Raw genomic sequence first — 18,548 nt, 5'->3', positions numbered from 1 at the left:
TTGGCCGGTTAAATAAAGTGAGTTTAATCTATGTTGCTGTACCCTCTACTTCCAGCAGAGGGAAGCAAACTCATGTCTATGAGAGAATGAGAGAGAAAGTTGTAGTTATAGATAAGTGCCCTGCTCGATGGCATCTACACACAGCCCCAGAAAGGGTCAGACAGCAGGCTCAGAAAGACACAAGTAATGTACAAGTATGTATGTATGCATGATGTTTGATGAGAGAGAGAGAGGTAAGAGAAAAGAGGAGAGAGAGAGAGAGAGGTAAGAGAAAAGAGGAGAGAGAGAGAGAGAGTTAAGAGAAAAGAGGAGAGAGAGAGAGAGAGAGAGAGGCAAGAGAAAAGAGGAGAGAGAGGGAGAGGTAAGAGAAAAGAGGAGAGAGAGAGAGAGGTAAGAGAAAAGAGGAGAGAGAGAGAGAGGGATAGGTAAGAGAAAAGAGGAGAGAGAGAGAGGTAAGAGAAAAGAGGAGAGAGAGGTAATAGAAAAGAGGAGAGAGAGATCTGAGAGACAAGGCAAGAAGGGCATTCTATGCCATCAAAAGGAACATAAATTTCAACATACCAATTAGGATTTGGCAAAAATACTTGAATCAGTTATAGAACCCATTGCCCTTTATGGTTGTGAGGTCTGGGGTCCGCTCACCAACCAAGACTTCACAAAACGGGACAAACACCAAATTGAGACTCTGCACGCAGACTTCTGCAAAAATATCCTCCGTGTGCAACGTAGAACACCAAATAATGCATGCAGAGCAGAATTAGGCCGATACCCACTAATTATCAAAATCCAGAAAAGAGCCGTTAAATTCTATAACCACCTAAAAGGAAGTGACCTTCCATAACAAAGCCATCACCTACAGAGAGATTAACCTGGAGAAGAGTCCCCTAAGCAAGCTGGTCCTGGGGCTCTGTTCACAAACACAAACACACCCTACAGAGCCCCAAGACAGCAACACAATTAGACAACCAAATCATGAGAAAACAAAAAGATAATTATTTGACACATTGGAAAGAATTAACCAAAATACAGAGCAAACTAGAATGCTATTTGGCCCTAAACAGAGAGTACACAGCGGCAGAATACCTGACCACTGTGACTTACCCAAAATTAAGGAAAGCTTTGACTACAGACTCAGTGAGCATAGCCTTGCTATTGAGAAAGGCCGCCGTAGACAGACATGGCTCTCAAGAGAAGACAGGCTATGAGGTGGAAACTGAGCTGCACTTCCTAACCTCCTGTCCAACGTATGACCATATTAGAGAGACATATTTCCCTCAGATTACACAGATCCACAAAGAATTTGAAAACAAATCCAATTTTGATAAACTCCCATATCTACTGGGTGAAATTCCACAGTGTGCCATCACAGCAGCAAGATTTGTGACCTGTTACCACAAGAAAAGGGCAACCAGTGAAGAACACACCATTGTAAATACAACCCATATTTATGCTTATTTATTTTATCTTGTGTCCTTTAACCATTTGTACATTGTTAAAACAATGTATATATATATTATGACATTTGTATTGTCTTTATTGTTTTGAAACTTCTGTATGTGTAATGTTTACTGTTAATTTTTATTGTTTATTTCACTTTATATATTAACTTTATATATTATCTACCTCACTTGCTTTGGCAATGTTAACACGTTTCCCATGTCAACAAAGCCCCTTGAATTGAATTGAGAGAGAGAGAGAAAGAAACAGAGAGAGAGAGAGAGAAACAGAGAGAGAAACAGAGAGAGAGAGAGAGAGAGAGAGAGAAACAGAGAGAGAGAGAGAGAGAGAGAGAAACAGAGAGAGAGAGAAGAGAGAGAGAGAGAGAGAGCTTTATATATTAACTTTATATATTATCTACCTCACTTGAATTGAATTGAATTTAATTGAGAGAGAGAGAGAGAGAGAGAGAGAGAGAAAAGAGAGAGAGAGAGAGAGGTAAGAGAAAAGAGGAGAGAGAGAGTAAGAGAAAAGAGGAGAGAGAGATATATATATATATATATATATATATTACTATGAAGGGAAGTAATGATGTCTGGCCTGAAGCCGACATGTCTCTGCTGTTGGTTTATTCACAGATATGACAGCTCCAAATGCCACTAATGATTCCCAAACCCTAATAAACAGCCCATGCTGTCAGTGATTGAATCAGTTATTACACACAGGGCCCTTTCAATACAGTGTTATGATACCTCTGGAGTAATATTTGGCAATGATCTGATCAGTCATTTAAAAGCTAAAACATCTTCAACCATAATACCTTGGACAATTTTTGTTGCAAACAGTTCCCTGTTTGAAAACACAAACTGGGAATAAAAAAATCCAAACTGTTGTGCGGTGAAACGGTGAAACAACAACTGTTGTGCGGTGAAACGGTGAAACAACAACTGTTGTGCGGTGAAACGGTGAAACAACAACTGTTGTGCGGTGAAACGCAAACGGCTTTTTTGACCCTCGACGCTTTCCATCGGAGGGCTGGTCCCAAAACAAACTCAGCTGTCACATAGTTGAAAGACTAAACGAAAGTTCTCCACTTCACTGCAGTGATTATATAAGCTAACATGCTAGCTAGCTGTGTTTATACAAACATGACAGTGACAGCCATGGATTTAGATAATTAAAGAAAGAATACGGCTGTAAATCCCATGGGTAATGGAGAAGTACTTTCAAAAACTTCGTAAGTAACTTAATTTTTTTATTGTCGATTCACTAGTTAGCTAGGCTTAGCTAACGGGAGTTAGCTAGAGAGTAGTGTGCTTCTGGATAAGAGCGTCTGCTAAATGACTTAAATGTAAATGTAATGGATGGGACAGTATAGACTTTACGTCCGTCCCCTCGCCCCGACCCGGACTCGCTCAGAGCGAGTGACGTGACCGATTGAAACGCCACTAGCGCGCACCACCGCAAACCTACTAGCCATTTCACATCGGCTACATTAGCAAGCTACATGTCGTGCTGTAGCAAACCATTTATTTTTTGTTATCGAGTAGGTATAACGTTACTACTGTAACTGTATCCTATACTGTTAAATGCATATTTGCTTTCGATTTAGCTTTGGCATCATGAAAATCTGACAGGTTGCTGAAAATAAGCTAGTTGTACTTTATAGTTATAGGAAATATACTTAGGGAACAAATACATGAACCTGATCATTGCAAAAACGATTTCTTCCTCCTAGATTGGATATTGACAGTAATTTACAATAGATGCCTTAAAATGGAGAAGCCCCAGTGATGATGGAGGACCAGAAGAGGTACTGTAACCACACACACACACACACACACACCACACACACACACCACACACACACTCACATGTTCTGTCTATGGTGCGGTTACAAGGCCAAGGGTCTGTCTCTGGTTCTGCGACTGTAGTGACAGAGTTGTCTGTCTGTCTGTCCCTCCCCTTCAGCCCAGTGAAGGAGGAGAGCTCCAGAGAACGAGGCCTGCTCCACTTATGGAGAGGCTACAGCAGTAGTGTTACCCCCGAACGGGTGCTTCTGTCCCGGCCAGTCCTCCAGGCTGCCCTCGGTATCAGCCATGGTATCCTCCTGGCCGAAGGTGAGACTTCTCTTTGGAGTCTAATAAGATAAACAGCTCTTTCTACGACCTTTTAAATGCATAATGCTTTATAACGTCATTTTGTATTATAAACACACTTATGATGAGTTATAACGATGACTAAGCGTCCATATGTAGCGTATAGATTTGAACATTGAGTCAGATTTCCACTGTATTTCATCCGTTACACATAGAAAATATACTTGAAAAGGTGTAACTGATACCGTTTGGGATAACCTGATGAAGATCACTGTATACCTGCTCTCTTCACCATCCTATCTATCTCCAGGTGGGCTGGTGTACAGCTTTGGGGATCTGACGTGGCGGCAGGGCCTGAGGGTTCCTCCTACTTACCCTCTCCTTGAGTCTGTCCTCTCTGGTCAATGTGTTGCGTCTGTAGCTGCAGGCTCCTTCCACTGTGGCGCCGTTACACGGGAAGGGGCTGTGTACATGTGGGGAGAGAACTCCTCGGGGCAGTGTGGTCTGTCAGAGAGAGGCCTGGTCCCAGATCCTAGCCTCGTCAGTATGGTGGACTCTGAGGCTGTCCCTCCACAGGTGATGTATCTGTTTTGTCTTATTTTCATCACGAAACACCAAAATTATAGAAAACATTTCAGACATCTTTGAAAACAACAGATTAAACAAAGACAATAGCTGAGTTTCCATCCAATTGGGGACCGATTTTCATGCAAATATTTTTAAAATCTGCATATATATAATATGCGCATATTCCCACCAGTAATATGTTTCCATATATTTTTTAAATTAAACTTTATTTATCTAGGCAGGTCAGTAAAGAACAAATTATTATTTACAATGACAGCCTTGGAACAGTGGGTTAACTGCCTTGTTCAGGGGCAGAACGACAGATTTGTACCTTGTCAGCTGGGGGTTTCAATCCAACAACCTTTCGGTTACTGGCCTAACACTCTAACCACTAGACTACCTGCCGCCCATCCTGGTATTCTGTCTGTCTATTCTGGTGAAGCAATAAGGCATGAGAACCCGGGGATTGTCGTGTGAATAACTTCTGACGAAGTGCTGTTGTTAGGCCTGAGGCGAAGCCAAGGGCCGGAGGAGTTATTCACGATAATTCCCGGGTTTAAGTGCCTTATTGCTTTTATAAAACGGTTGGTAACATATTAAAAGAAGATTAACAACATGTTTTCATTAAAAACTGTATTTTAATAAGTACATTTGTTTTATTTAACCACCATACAAAATAGTTTGGCCAAATGGGCTGATCGTTCATTCTGAGATTCTGTAGTTGCTAGTCAAATGGGCTGCTCGTTCATTCTGAGATTCTGAAGTTGCTAGCCAAATGGGCTGGTCGTTCATTCTGAGATTCTGTAGTTGCTAGCCAAATGGGCTGGTCGTTCATTCTGAGATTCTGTAGTTGCTAGCCAAATGGGCTGGTCGTTCATTCTGAGATTCTGTAGTTGCTAGCCAAATGGGCTGGTCGTTCATTCTGAGATTCTGAAGTTGCTAGCCAAATGGGCTGGTCGTTCATTCTGAGATTCTGTAGTTGCTAGCCAAATGGGCTGGTCGTTCATTCTGAGATTCTGTAGTTGCTAGCCAAATGGGCTGGTCGTTCATTCTGAGATTCTGAAGTTGCTAGCCAAATGGGCTGATCGTTCATTCTGAGATTCTGTATTTGCTAGCCAAATGGGCTGGTCGTTCATTCTGAGATTCTGTAGTTGCTAGCCAAATGGGCTGGTCGTTCATTCTGAGATTCTGTAGTTGCTAGCCAAATGGGCTGCTCGTTCATTCTGAGATTCTGTAGTTGCTAGCCAAATGGGCTGCTCGTTCATTCTGAGATTCTGAAGTTGCTAGCCAAATGGGCTGGTCGTTCATTCGGAGATTCTGTAGTTGCTAGCCAAATGGGCTGGTCGTTCATTCTGAGATTCTGTAGTTGCTAGCCAAATGGGCTGCTCGTTCATTCTGAGTTGCTAGCCAAATGGGCTGGTCGTTCATTCGGAGATTCTGTAGTTGCTAGCCAAATGGGCTGGTCGTTCATTCTGAGATTCTGTAGTTGCTAGCCAAATGGGCTGGTCGTTCATTCTGAGATTCTGAAGTTGCTAGCCAAATGGGCTGGTCGTTCATTCTGAGATTCTGTAATTGCTAGCCAAATGGGCTGGTCGTTCATTCTGAGATTCTGTAGTTGCTAGCCAAATGGGCTGGTCGTTCATTCTGAGATTCTGTAGTTGCTAGCCAAATGGGCTGGTCGTTCATTCTGAGATTCTGTAGTTAGCCAAATGGTTGCTATGCTATGCAAAACAGTGGCATGTAGCTATGCAGGCTAGCTACTTCTCCTTTGCTAGCTAGCCAACTAAAGCTAATACACATATCATGTCAAGCAGCTGAAAGGACAGCAAACGAAGTGCACTTTAGGTTGTTTTACTTTCGTTGGATATATCCATTATAATGGTCCTGATAAATGAATTGGCCTGGATCAGAGAAGCAGTCTGTCTTGTCACATTCATATGCATGGGACAGTGGAGATCACCAAACAAACGGCAATATTGTTCCACTGGTCGGAGAGGCAGACGGCAAGGTTTACAGAAACCCCAACTGTTCCAAACCAAATTCCTGCCTAATTCCAAATTCCAAGGGAGATTATAAATTGACTGGCTGGGCTGTGGGATTGTGGTGCTGTATATCCCTGCTATCAACCAATCAGCATCCAGAATCCAAACAACCCAGACTTGGTAATTGTGATTCTGTCCATCTCCCAACAGATCATCAGGATCCTGGAGGTAACCTGCGGGGAGCAGCACACTCTGGCTCTGTCTACCCAGCATGAGGTGTGGGCCTGGGGCAGCGGCTGCCAGCTGGGTCTGGTCACCAGTGTGTTCCCTGTGTGGAGACCCCAGAAAGTGGAGCACCTGGCTGGGAGGCACGTAGTTCAGGTGAGTGAGTGCTTCTCATTAGACATACATCTAGAGTTACCTCAGTCAGTTCAACAATACATCTCAGTCAGTTCAACAATACATCTCAGTCAGTTCAACAATACGTCTGTCGTTTCAACAATACATCTGTCGTTTCAACAATACGTCTGTCGTTTCAACAATACATCTCAGTCAGTTCAACAATACACCTCAGTCAGTTCAACAATACGTCTGTCGTTTCAACAATACATCTGTCGTTTCAACAATACGTCTCAGTCAGTTTAACAATACACCTCAGTCAGTTCAACAATACACCCCAGTCAGTTCAACAATACATCTCAGTCAGTTCAACAATACGTCTCAGTCAGTTCAACAATACACCTCAGTCAGTTCAACAATACACCTCAGTCAGTTCAACAATACACCTTAGTCAGTTCAACAATACACCTTAGTCAGTTCAACAATACACCTCAGTCAGTTCAACAATACATCTGTCGTTTCAACAATACGTCTCAGTCAGTTCAACAATACGTCTCAGTCAGTTCAACAATACATCTCAGTCAGTTCAACAATACATCTCAGTCAGTTCAACAATACACCTCAGTCAGTTCAACAATACACCTCAGTCAGTTCAACAATACACCTCAGTCAGTTCTACAACACACCTCAGTCAGTTCTACAACACACCTCAGTCATTTAAAAGCCAATATAATGAAGTCCGACTGACTTGTTGTGGTCCAGGTGGCGTGTGGAGGATACCACAGCCTGGCCCTGGTGCGACGCTTCCCTGCACAAGACTCTCAGTTCCAACGGCCGACAGCTACTGAAAAGTGTTCCCAGTGCAACCAGCTGCTCTTCTCTATGGTGGATCAAGAGGACCATGTCATCATCAGCCACAGCCACTATTGCCCCCTAGGGATTGAGTTGGCTGATAGCAAAGCAGGGAGCTGCTCGAGATCCAGACAGGCCTCTCTAGCCCAGAGACACAGAGCCTCAGCCTGCCCGCTCTCTCAGACAGTCAGCCTTGATCTGGGCCTTGACCCAGACCTAGCCCAAGACCCAGACCCCATTATAGGCCCAGAATACCCATTTCCTGGTGACACTGACAGTTCTCTCAGAGAGCCTGGCTCCAAAGTACAAACTAACCAAGAGGATACCGGTACCTCTGACCTTCAAAGACAAGGCCCTGGGACTCTGACAGAGACAGACAGTAACTCGGCTCGAACACAGGCGAGGAGGAAAACCTCATCTTCAACCGGCGAGAAGGAACTGAAGGAATGCCTCAGGAGAACGTCTGATCACATCCTGTCTGAACAGAATGACAATAACAACACAGGGAATCCAATCACCTTAGCCAATCAGACAACAGGGGATTCACTCACCTTAGCCAATCAGACAGCAGAGGATTCACTCACCTTAGCCAGTCATAGCTCAGGAGATCTACTCACCCTGGTAAGTCATGTCCCAGGACAGTGCCTAAACGGCGACCTACCTGATCAAGACCAACCTTCTACCTTAACACCATATCTTCTACCACAACCTCACGATGACACCACCATGGCATCCAGCCTATCATGTTCACTACTAGAGAACTACACAGGTGCCTTAGTTATGGAACATACCTTAGCCTTAACGGGCCGTGCTGCCTCAGCCTCACCCTTCGAGGTAAACACCCCTGTAGGCATCGGCTCCACCAGCAGCCTCTGTGACTCATCTAAGAGTGAAGGGTGTATCCCAGTCGCAGGGCTGTGCCAGGCTCTGTCTGGGCCTGTCACGGCATACAGGAAGACCAACCAGGAAGTGCGTCTCTGTATGGAGGAGGACTCCTTGCAAGGGAAGAAATGCTCCAGTCTGACTGATATCCTGCTGGAGGAGGTCGTCGAGGGAAGTAGACGGCACTCACTGCCTCCTCTCCTCTCTCATGGTAGGTGTGGTCACTACCTCCTCTCCTCTCTCATGGTAGGTGTGGTCACTACCTCCTCTCCTCTCTCGTGGTAGGTGTGGTCACTGCCTCCTCTCCTCTCTCGTGGTAGGTGTGGTCACTGCCTCCTCTCCTCTCTCGTGGTAGGTGTGGTCACTGCCTCCTCTCTTCTCTCGTGGTAGGTGTGGTCACTGCCTCCTCTCCTCTCTCGTGGTAGGTGTGGTCACTGCCTCCTCTCCTCTCTCGTGGTAGGTGTGGTCACTGCCTCCTCTCCTCTCTCGTGGTAGGTGTGGTCACTGCCTCCTCTCCTCTCTCGTGGTAGGTGTGGTCACTGCCTCCTCTCCTCTCTCGTGGTAGGTGTGGTCACTGCCTCCTCTCCTCTCTCGTGGTAGGTGTGGTTTGAAACCTGGTGACCCCAAGATGCCACCAAGGCCTGCAATTCTGTCACAGTGATTCTTGGGGATTTTGTTAATCTCTCACCATCCTATCCTATATATAACCCTATCCTATCCTATATATAACCCTATCCTATATATAACCCTATCCTATATATAACCCTATCCTATATATAACCCTATCCTATATATAACCCTATCCCTACCTATATAACCCTATCCTATATATAACCCTATCCCTACCTATATATAACCCTATCCTATATATAACCCTATCCCTACCTATATATAACCCTATCTGTCCTATCCTATATATAACCCTATCCCTACCTATATATAACCCTATCCTATATATAACCCTATCCCTACCTATATATAACCCTATCCGTCCTATCCTATATATAACCCTATCCCTTCCTATATATAACCCTATCGGTCCTCTACCCGTGATGTTTTCAACCGTTCCATATATTTAGACTTTTTTTCAATAATTGACAGTGCTCAGTGGTATATTCAATCGTTTGTGGGTCTTCTTGTAGCCGTTACCAGATTTATGAAGGTCTACGACCATCTGTCTCTTTTCAACTGCCAGTTTTAATTTGTAATATTTCACCTTTATTTAACAAGGTAGGCCAGTTGAGAACAAGTTCTCATTTACAACTGTGACCTGGCCAAGATAAAGCAAAGCAGCGCGACACAAACAGAGTTACACATGGAATAAACAAACATACAGTCAATAATACAGTAGAAAAAGTCTATACACAGTGTGTGCAAATGAGGTACGATAAGGGAGGTAAAGGCAATAAATAGGCCATAGTGGCGAAGTAAGTACAATTTAGCAATTAAACACTGGAGTGATAGATGTGCAGAAGATGAATGTGCAAGTAGAGATACTGTGGTGCAAAGGAGCAAAATAATTAATAGTATGGGGATAAGGTTGTTGGGTGTACTAATTACAGGTGGGCTATGTACAGGTGCAGTGATCTGTGAGCTGCTCTGACAGCTGATGCTTAAAGTTAGTGAGGGAGAAATGAGTCTCCAGCTTCAGAGATTTTTGCAGTTTGTTCCAGTCATTGGCAGCAAAGAACTGGAAGGAAAGGCGGCCGAAGGAGGAATTGGCTTTGGGGGTGACCAGTGAGATATACCTGCTGGAGCGCGTGCTACGGGTGGGTGCTGCTATGGTGACCAGTGAGTTGAGATAAGGCGGGGCTTTACCTAGCAGAGACTTATAGATGACCTGGAGCCAGTGGGTTTGGTGACGAATATGAAGCGAGGGCCTGCCAACGAGAGCATACAGGTCGCAGTGGTGGGTAGGTTATGGGCCTTTGGTGACAAAACGGATGGCACTGTGATAGACTGCATCCAATTTGCTGAGTAGAGTGTTGGAGGCTATTTTGTTTTTTCATTTTCATTTCATTTAAGTCATTTAGCAGACGCTCTTATCCAGAGCGACTTACAAATAAATGACATCACCGAAGTCAAGGATCGGTAGGATAGTCAGTTTTATGAGGGTATGTTTGGCAGCATGAGTGAAGGATGCTTTGTTGAGAAATAGGAAGCCGATTCTAGATGTAACTTTGGATTGGAGATGTTTGATGTGAGTCTGGAAGGAGAGTTTACGGTCTAACCAGACATCTAGGTATTTGTAGTTGTCCACATATTCTAAGTCAGAAACGTCCAGAGTAGTGATGCTAGTCGGGCGGGCAGCGATCGGTTGAAGAGTATGCATTTAGTTTTACTTGTATTTAAGGGCAGCTGGAGGCCATGGAAGGAGAGTTGTATGGCATTGAAGCTCGTCTGGAGGTTAGTTAACAGTGTCCAAAGAAGGGCCAGAAGTATACAGAATGGTGTCGTCTGCGTAGAGGTGGATCAGAGACTCACCAGCAGCAAGAGCGACGTCATTGATGTACACAGAGAAAAGAGTCGGCCTGAGAATTGAACCCTGTGGCACCCCCATAGAGACTGCCAGAGGTCTGGACAACAGGCCCTCCGATTTGACACACTGAACTCTATCAGAGAAGTAGTTGGTGAACCAGGCGAGGCAATCATTTGAGAAACCAAAGCTGTCGAGTCTGTCGATAAGAATGTGGTGATGGACAGAGTCGAAAGCCTTGGCCAGGTCGATGAATACGGCTGCTCAGTATTGTTTCTTATCGATGGCGGTTATGATATCGTTTAGGACCTTGAGCGTGGCTGAGGTGCACCCATGACCAGCTCGGAAACCAGTCCGCATAGCGGAGAAGGTGATGAATACGGCTGCACAGTATTGTCTCTGGATTTGGATGAAAGAGAAATGGGGGTGGCTTGGGAAAGTTGCTGTGGGGGGTGCAGAGCTGTAGACCGGGGTAGGGGTAACCACGTGGAAAGCATGGCCAGCCGTAGAAAAATGCTAAATGAAATTCTCAATTATCGCAGATTTATCGGGGGTGACAATGTTTCCTAGCTTCAGTGCAGAGGGCAGCTGGGAGGAGGTGCTCTTATTCTCCATGGACTTTACAGTGTCCCAGAACTTTTTGGAGTTTGTGCAGCACGATGCAAATTTCTGCTTGAAAAAGTTACATTTACATTTAAGTCATTTAGCAGACGCTCTTATCCAGAGTGACTTACAAATTAGCCTTAGCTAATTGCCTGTGTATATTTGTTCCTAACTTCCCTGAACAGTTGCATATCACGGGGGCTATTCGATGCTAATGCAGAACGCCACAGAATGTCTTTGTGCTGGTCAAGGGCAGTCAGGTCTGGAGAGAACCAGTTCTTTTGTTTTCTTCATGGTGTTGGACGACAAAGGGATGTGTGCATGTGTGTTACCTCATTTTTATACCCTAGTTGAAACAGGAAGTGATGTAATGGCTCAATATAGTTCCCTAAGACTTAGATACACTTAAATAAGTGGTATGTAATTCCTGGTTTAATTTTGGTAGATGTTATTTACAATCATCTTTAAGGATGCCATTAATTGGGAAACTTTGATTTGGCGGACATTGTTTTTTAAAAATTAAATCAATAAGTGATTTTGGTGGGTTCCATTGAAACATTAATAAAGCATTTCTCACATGTTGGTATTTTGATTTTCTCTCTATTATTATATTCTTTATATTTGTTAAAGTATTGTTTGTGCCAGTCAGGGGTCCGCTGTAATATATACAGTACCAGTCCATTGCCAGTCAGGGGTCCGCTGTAATATATACAGTACCAGTCCATTGCCAGTCAGGGGTCCGCTGTAATATATACAGTACCAGTCCATTGCCAGTCAGGGGTCCGCTGTAATATATACAGTACCAGTCCATTGCCAGTCAGGGGGTCCGCTGTAATATATACAGTACCAGTCCATTGCCAGTCAGGGGTCCGCTGTAATATATACAGTACCAGTCCATTGCCAGTCAGGGGTCCGCTGTAATATATACAGTACCAGTCCATTGCCAGTCAGGGGTCCGCTGTAATATATACAGTACCAGTCCATTGCCAGTCAGGGGTCCGCTGTAATATATACAGTACCAGTCCATTGCCAGTCAGGGGTCCGCTGGGGTCCGCTGTAATATATACAGTACCAGTCCATTGCCAGTCAGGGTCGCTGTAATATATACAGTACCAGTCCATTGCCAGTCAGGGGTCGCTGTAATATATATACCAGTCCACAGTACCAGTCCATTGCCAGCTGCAATATATCAGTACCAGTCCATTGCCAGTAATATATACAGTACCAGTCCATTGCCAGTCAGGGGTCCGCTGCAATATATACAGTACCAGTCCATTGCCAGTCAGGGGTCCGCTGCAATATATACAGTACCAGTCCATTGCCAGTCAGGGGTCCGCTGTAATATATACAGTACCAGTCCATTGCCAGTCAGGGGTCCGCTGTAATATATACAGTACCAGTCCATTGCCAGTCAGGGGTCCGCTGTAATATATACAGTACCAGTCCATTGCCAGTCAGGGGTCCGCTGTAATATATACAGTACCAGTCCATTGCCAGTCAGGGGTCCGCTGTAATATATACAGTACCAGTCCATTGCCAGTCAGGGGTCCGCTGTAATATATACAGTACCAGTCCATTGCCAGTCAGGGGTCCGCTGTAATATATACAGTACCAGTCCATTGCCAGTCAGGGGTCCGATGTAATATATACAGTACCAGTCCATTGCCAGTCAGGGGTCCGCTGTAATATATACAGTACCAGTCCATTGCCAGTCAGGGGTCCGCTGTAATATATACAGTACCAGTCCATTGCCAGTCAGGGGTCCGCTGTAATATATACAGTACCAGTCCATTGCCAGTCAGGGGTCCGCTGTAATATATACAGTACCAGTCCATTGCCAGTCAGGGGTCCGCTGTAATATATACAGTACCAGTCCATTGCCAGTCAGGGGTCCGCTGTAATATATACAGTACCAGTCCATTGCCAGTCAGGGGTACCAGTAATATATACAGTACCAGTCCATTGCCAGTCAGGGGTCCGCTGTAATATATACAGTACCAGTCCATTGCCAGTCAGGGGTCCGCTGTAATATATACAGTACCAGTCCATTGCCAGTCAGGGGTCCGCTGTAATATATACAGTACCAGTCCATTGCCAGTCAGGGGTCCGCTGTAATATATACAGTACCAGTCCATTGCCAGTCAGGGGTCGCCAGTACCAGTCCATTGCCAGTCAGGGGTCGCTGTAATATATACAGTACCAGTCCATTGCCAGTCAGGGAGTCCGCTGTAATATATACAGTACCAGTCCATTGCCAGTCAGGGGTGCTGTAATATATACAGTACCAGTCCATTGCCAGTCAGGGTCCGCTGCAATATATACAGTACCAGTCCATTGCCAGTCAGGGGTGCTAATATATACAGTACCAGTCCATTGCCAGTCAGGGGTCCGCCAGTACCAGTCCATTTACAGTACCAGTCCATTGCCAGTCAGGGGTCGCTGTAATATATACAGTACCAGTCCATTGCCAGTCAGGGGTCCGCTGTAATATATACAGTACCAGTCCATTGCCAGTGGAGTCGCTGTAATATATACAGTACCAGTCCATTGCCAGTCAGGGGTCCGCTGTAATATATACAGTACCAGTCCATTTGGAGTCCGCTGTAATATATACAGTACCAGTCCATTGCCAGTCAGGGGTCCGCTGTAATATATACAGTACCAGTCCATTGCCAGTACAGTACCAGGGTCAGTCCGCTGTAATATATACAGTACCAGTCCATTGCCAGTCAGGGGCTGTAATATATACAGTACCAGTCCATTGCCAGTCAGTCAGTACCAGGCCAGTCCGCTGTAATATATACAGTACCAGTCCATTGCCAGTCAGGGGTGCTGTAATATATACAGTACCAGTCCATTGCCAGTCAGGGGTCCGCTGTAATATATACAGTACCAGTCCATTGCCAAGGGTCCGCTGTAATATATACAGTACCAGTCCATTGCCAGTCAGGGGTCGCTGTAATATATACAGTACCAGTCCATTGCCAGTCAGGGGTCCGCTGTAATATATACAGTACCAGTCCATTGCCAGTCAGGGGTCCGCTGTAATAATACAGTACCATCCATTGCCAGTAAAATATATACAACATTGCCAATGGGTGCTGTAATATATACAGTACCAGTCCATTGCCAGTCAGGGTCCGCTGTAATATATACAGTACCAGTCCATGTGCCAGTCAGAATCCGCTGTAATATAACAGTACCAGTCCATTGCCAGTAGGGTAGAATAGTGTAATATATAGAGTACCAGTCCATTGCCAGTGGGGTCCGCTGTAATATATACAGTACCAGTCCATTGCCAGTCAGGGGTCCGGGGTAATATATACAGTACCAGTCCCTGTAATATATACAGTACCAGTCCATTGCCAGTCAGGGTTCCTGTAATATATACAGTACCAGTCCATTGCCAGCCAGGGGTCCGCTGTAATATATACAGTACCAGTCCATTGCCAGTCAGGGGTCCGCTGTAATATATACAGTACCAGTCCATTGCCAGTCAGGGTGCTGTAATATATACAGTACCAGTCCATTGCCAGTCAGGGGTCCGGCTGTAATAGGGCAGTACCAGTCCATTGCCAGTCAGGGGTCGCTGTAATATATACAGTACCAGTCCATTGCCAGTCACCTGTAATAGGTACAGTACCAGTCCATTGCCAGCTGTAATATATACAGTACCAGTCCATTGCCAGTCAGGGGTGCAGTAATATATACAGTACCAGTCCATTGCCAGTGTAGGGTCAGCTGTAAATATATACCAGTCCATTGCCAGGGTAGTACCAGCACAGTCAGGGTGCTGTAATATATACAGTACCAGTCCATTGCCAGTCAGGGGTCCGCTGTAATAGGTGCAGTACCAGTCCATTGCCAGTCAGAGTACCACCATTGCCAGTCAGGGTCCGCTGTAATATATACAGTACCAGTCCATTGCCAGTCAGGGGCCTGTAATATATGCAGTACCAGTCCATTGCCAGGGGGTCCGCTGTAATATATACAGTACCAGTCCATTGCCAGTCAGGGGTGCATATACAGTACCAGCACCAGGTCGCTGTAATATATACAGTACCCAGTACAGTACCAGTCCATTGCCAGTCAGCCTGTAATATATACCAGTACCAGTCCATTGCCAGTCACCAGGTAATATATAACCAGTCCATTGCCAGTCAGCCTCTAAGGTGCAGTACCAGTCCATTGCCACCAGGTGCTGTATATACAGTACCAGTCCATTGCCAGTCAGGCTGTAATAGGTACAGTACCAGTCCATTGCCAGGGTACCAGTAAGGTCAGCTGTAATATATACAGTACCAGTCCATTGCCAGTCAGGGTACCAGTAATTTTGCCAGTCCGCTGTACCAGTACCAGTCCATTGCCAGTCAGCAGTAATTTAGGGTGCCAGTCAGTCCGCTGTAATATATACAGTACCAGTCCATTGCCAGTCAGGGTACCAGTAATTTTGGCAGTCAGCTGTAATATGCAGTACCAGTCCATTGCCAGTCAAGGTAATATACAGTACCAGTCCATTGGCAGCAGCCTGTATAGGTACAGTACCAGTCCATTGCCAGTCAGGGGTCCGCTGTAATATATACAGTACCAGTCCATTGCCAGTCAAGCTGTAATATATACAGTACCAGTCCATTGCCAGTCAGGGGCCTCTAATCCATTTGTCAGGCTGTAATATACAGTACCAGTCCATTGCCAGTCAGGGGTGCCAGTAATTTAAGTCCGCTGTAAGGGCAGTACCAGTCCATTGCCAGTCAGGGGGTAATTTTGGAGCAGCTGTAATATATACAGTACCAGTCCATTGCCAGTCAGGGTGCCAGTAATTTTGGAGTCCGCTGTAATATATACAGTACCAGTCCATTGCCAGTCAGGGGTGCCAGTAAGAGTGCTGTAATATAACCAGTACCAGTCCATTGCCAGTCAGGGTGCCAGTAAGAGTCCGCTGTAATATATACAGTACCAGTCCATTGCCAGTCAGGGTGCCAGTAATTTTGGAGTCCGCTGTAATATATACAGTACCAGTCCATTGCCAGTCAGGGTGCCAGTAATTTTGGAGCAGCAGCCAGTCCATTGCCAGTCAGGGTGCCAGTAATTTTGGAGGCTGTAATATATACAGTACCAGTCCATTGCCAGTCAGGGTGCCAGTAAACCAGCTGTAATATATACAGTACCAGTCCATTGCCAGTCAGGGGTGCCAGTAATTTTGGAGTCCGCTGTAATATACCAGTACCAGTCCATTGGCAGTGCCAGTCCGCTGTAATAGGTGCAGGGTACCAGTCCATTGCACCAGGTGGTAATATATACAGTACCAGTCCAGGGCAGCAGTCCGCTGTATATATACAGGGTACCAGTCCATTGCACCAGGTGCTGTAATAACCAGTACCAGTCCATTGGCAGCAGCGCTGTAATATATGCAGTACCAGTCCATTGCCAGTCAGGGGTGCCAGTAATTTTGGAGTCCGCTGCCTATACAGTACCAGTCCATTGCCAGTCAGGGGTACCAGTAATTTTGCAGTCAGCTGTAATATATACAGTACCAGTCCATTGCCAGTCAGGGTACCAGTAATTTTGGAGTCCGCTGTAATATATACAGTACCAGTCCTGTAATATATACAGGGTACCAGAGCCAGTCAGGTGGTAACCAGTAAGGGCAGTCAGCCTGTAATATATACAGGGTACCAGTCCATTGCCAGGTGGTAGCCAGTAATTTTGAGTCCGCTGTAATATATTCAGGGTACCAGTCCATTGCCAGTCAGGGGTGCCAGTAATTTTGGAGTCCGCTGTAATATGACAGTACCAGTCCATTGGGTCAGGGGTGCCAGGGGGTACCAGTAATTTTGGAGTCCGCTGTAATATGACAGTACCAGTCCATTGCCAGTTCATTTTGGGGGTGCCAGTAATTTTGGAGTCCGCTGTAATATATACAGTACCAGTCCATTGCCAGTCAGGGGTGCCAGTAATTTTGGAGTCCGCTGTAATATATACAGTACCAGTCCATTGCCAGTCAGGGTGCCAGTAATTTTGGAGTCCGCTGTAATATATACAGTACCAGTCCATTGCCAGTCAGGGGTACCAGTAATTTTGGAGTCCGCTGTAATATATACAGTACCAGTCCATTGCCAGTCAGGGGTACCAGTAATTTTGGAGTCCGCTGGTGATATACAGTACCAGTCCATTGCCAGTCAGGGGTACCAGTAATTTTGGAGTCCGCTGTAATATATACAGTACCAGTCCATTGCCAGTCAGGGTACCAGTAATTTTGGAGTCCGCTGTAATATATACAGTACCAGTCCATTGCCAGTCAGGGTGCCAGTAAGATACCAGTCCAAGTACCTGTGTTTTGCCAGGGGGTGCCAGTAATTTTGTCCGCTGTAATATAGCAGTACCAGTCCATTGCCAGTCAGGGTGCCAGTAATTTTGGAGTCCGCTGTAATATATACAGTACCAGTCCATTGCCAGTCAGGGGTGCCAGTAATTTTGGAGTCCGCTGTAATATTACAGTACCAGTCCATTGCCAGTCAGGGTGCCAGTAATTTTGGAGTCGGCTGTAATATATACAGTACCAGTCCATTGCCAGTCAGGGGTGCCAGTAATTTTGGAGTCCGCTGTAATATAGTACCAGTACCAGTCCATTGCCAGCCAGGGTGCCAGTAATTTTGGAGTCCGCTGTAATATATACAGTACCAGTCCATTGCCAGTCAGGGGTACCAGTAATTTTGGAGTCCGCTGTAATATATACAGTACCAGTCCATTGCCAGTCAGGGGTACCAGTAATTTTGGAGTCCGCTGTAATATATACAGTACCAGTCCATTGCCAGTCAGGGGTGCCAGTAATTTTGGAGTCCGCTGTAATATATACAGTACCAGTCCATTGCCAGTCAGGGGTACCAGTAAGACGCTGTAATATTCAGTACCAGTCCATTGCCAGTCAGGGTGCCAGTAAGGAGCTGCTTGCAGTACCTCAATGTTTGGACACTACATGATTCCACATGTGTTATTTCATAGTTTTGATGTCTTCACTATTATTCTACAGTATAGAAAACAGTACAAATAATAAAATAAAACAACTTGAATGAGTGACTATATATATATATATGGGATGTATAGACATTATGGACAGTATGTGTATAGAATATGTAGTATAACTAGAATACGTAGGGTAGAATAGTGTATATATAGAGCTAAAGTTGAATAGGATGGTAATTGACTAGAATACAGCAAATGCATATAAAACCGTATGTAAACGTTATTAAATAATGTTCCATAATTAAAGTAACCAGTGTAGGGCAGCAGTCTCTAAGGTGTAGGGCAGCA

General features: G+C 45.1%; 1 protein-coding gene across 1 annotated transcript in view; it reads left to right on the top strand.

The window, feature by feature from the left end:
- Nucleotides 1-2,496: 2,496 nt before the first annotated feature.
- The window catches only part of als2a (alsin Rho guanine nucleotide exchange factor ALS2 a), a 152,316-nt gene continuing 136,264 nt past the window's right edge, over nt 2,497-18,548 (top strand). Inside the window, 6 exon segments of the mRNA XM_065019687.1 lie at nt 2,497-2,674; nt 3,176-3,250; nt 3,409-3,557; nt 3,847-4,112; nt 6,296-6,466; nt 7,187-8,369. Of these exon segments, the coding sequence (XP_064875759.1) occupies nt 3,231-3,250; nt 3,409-3,557; nt 3,847-4,112; nt 6,296-6,466; nt 7,187-8,369 (1,789 nt within the window). The 5' untranslated portion in view covers nt 2,497-2,674; nt 3,176-3,230.

The sequence above is a fragment of the Oncorhynchus nerka genome, linkage group LG1 (assembly GCF_034236695.1).
Source record: "Oncorhynchus nerka isolate Pitt River linkage group LG1, Oner_Uvic_2.0, whole genome shotgun sequence".
In the NCBI taxonomy this organism is placed as follows: domain Eukaryota; kingdom Metazoa; phylum Chordata; class Actinopteri; order Salmoniformes; family Salmonidae; genus Oncorhynchus; species Oncorhynchus nerka.
Note: the sequence above shows the minus strand (reverse complement) of the source record. Positions and strands in the feature narration are given on the sequence as shown.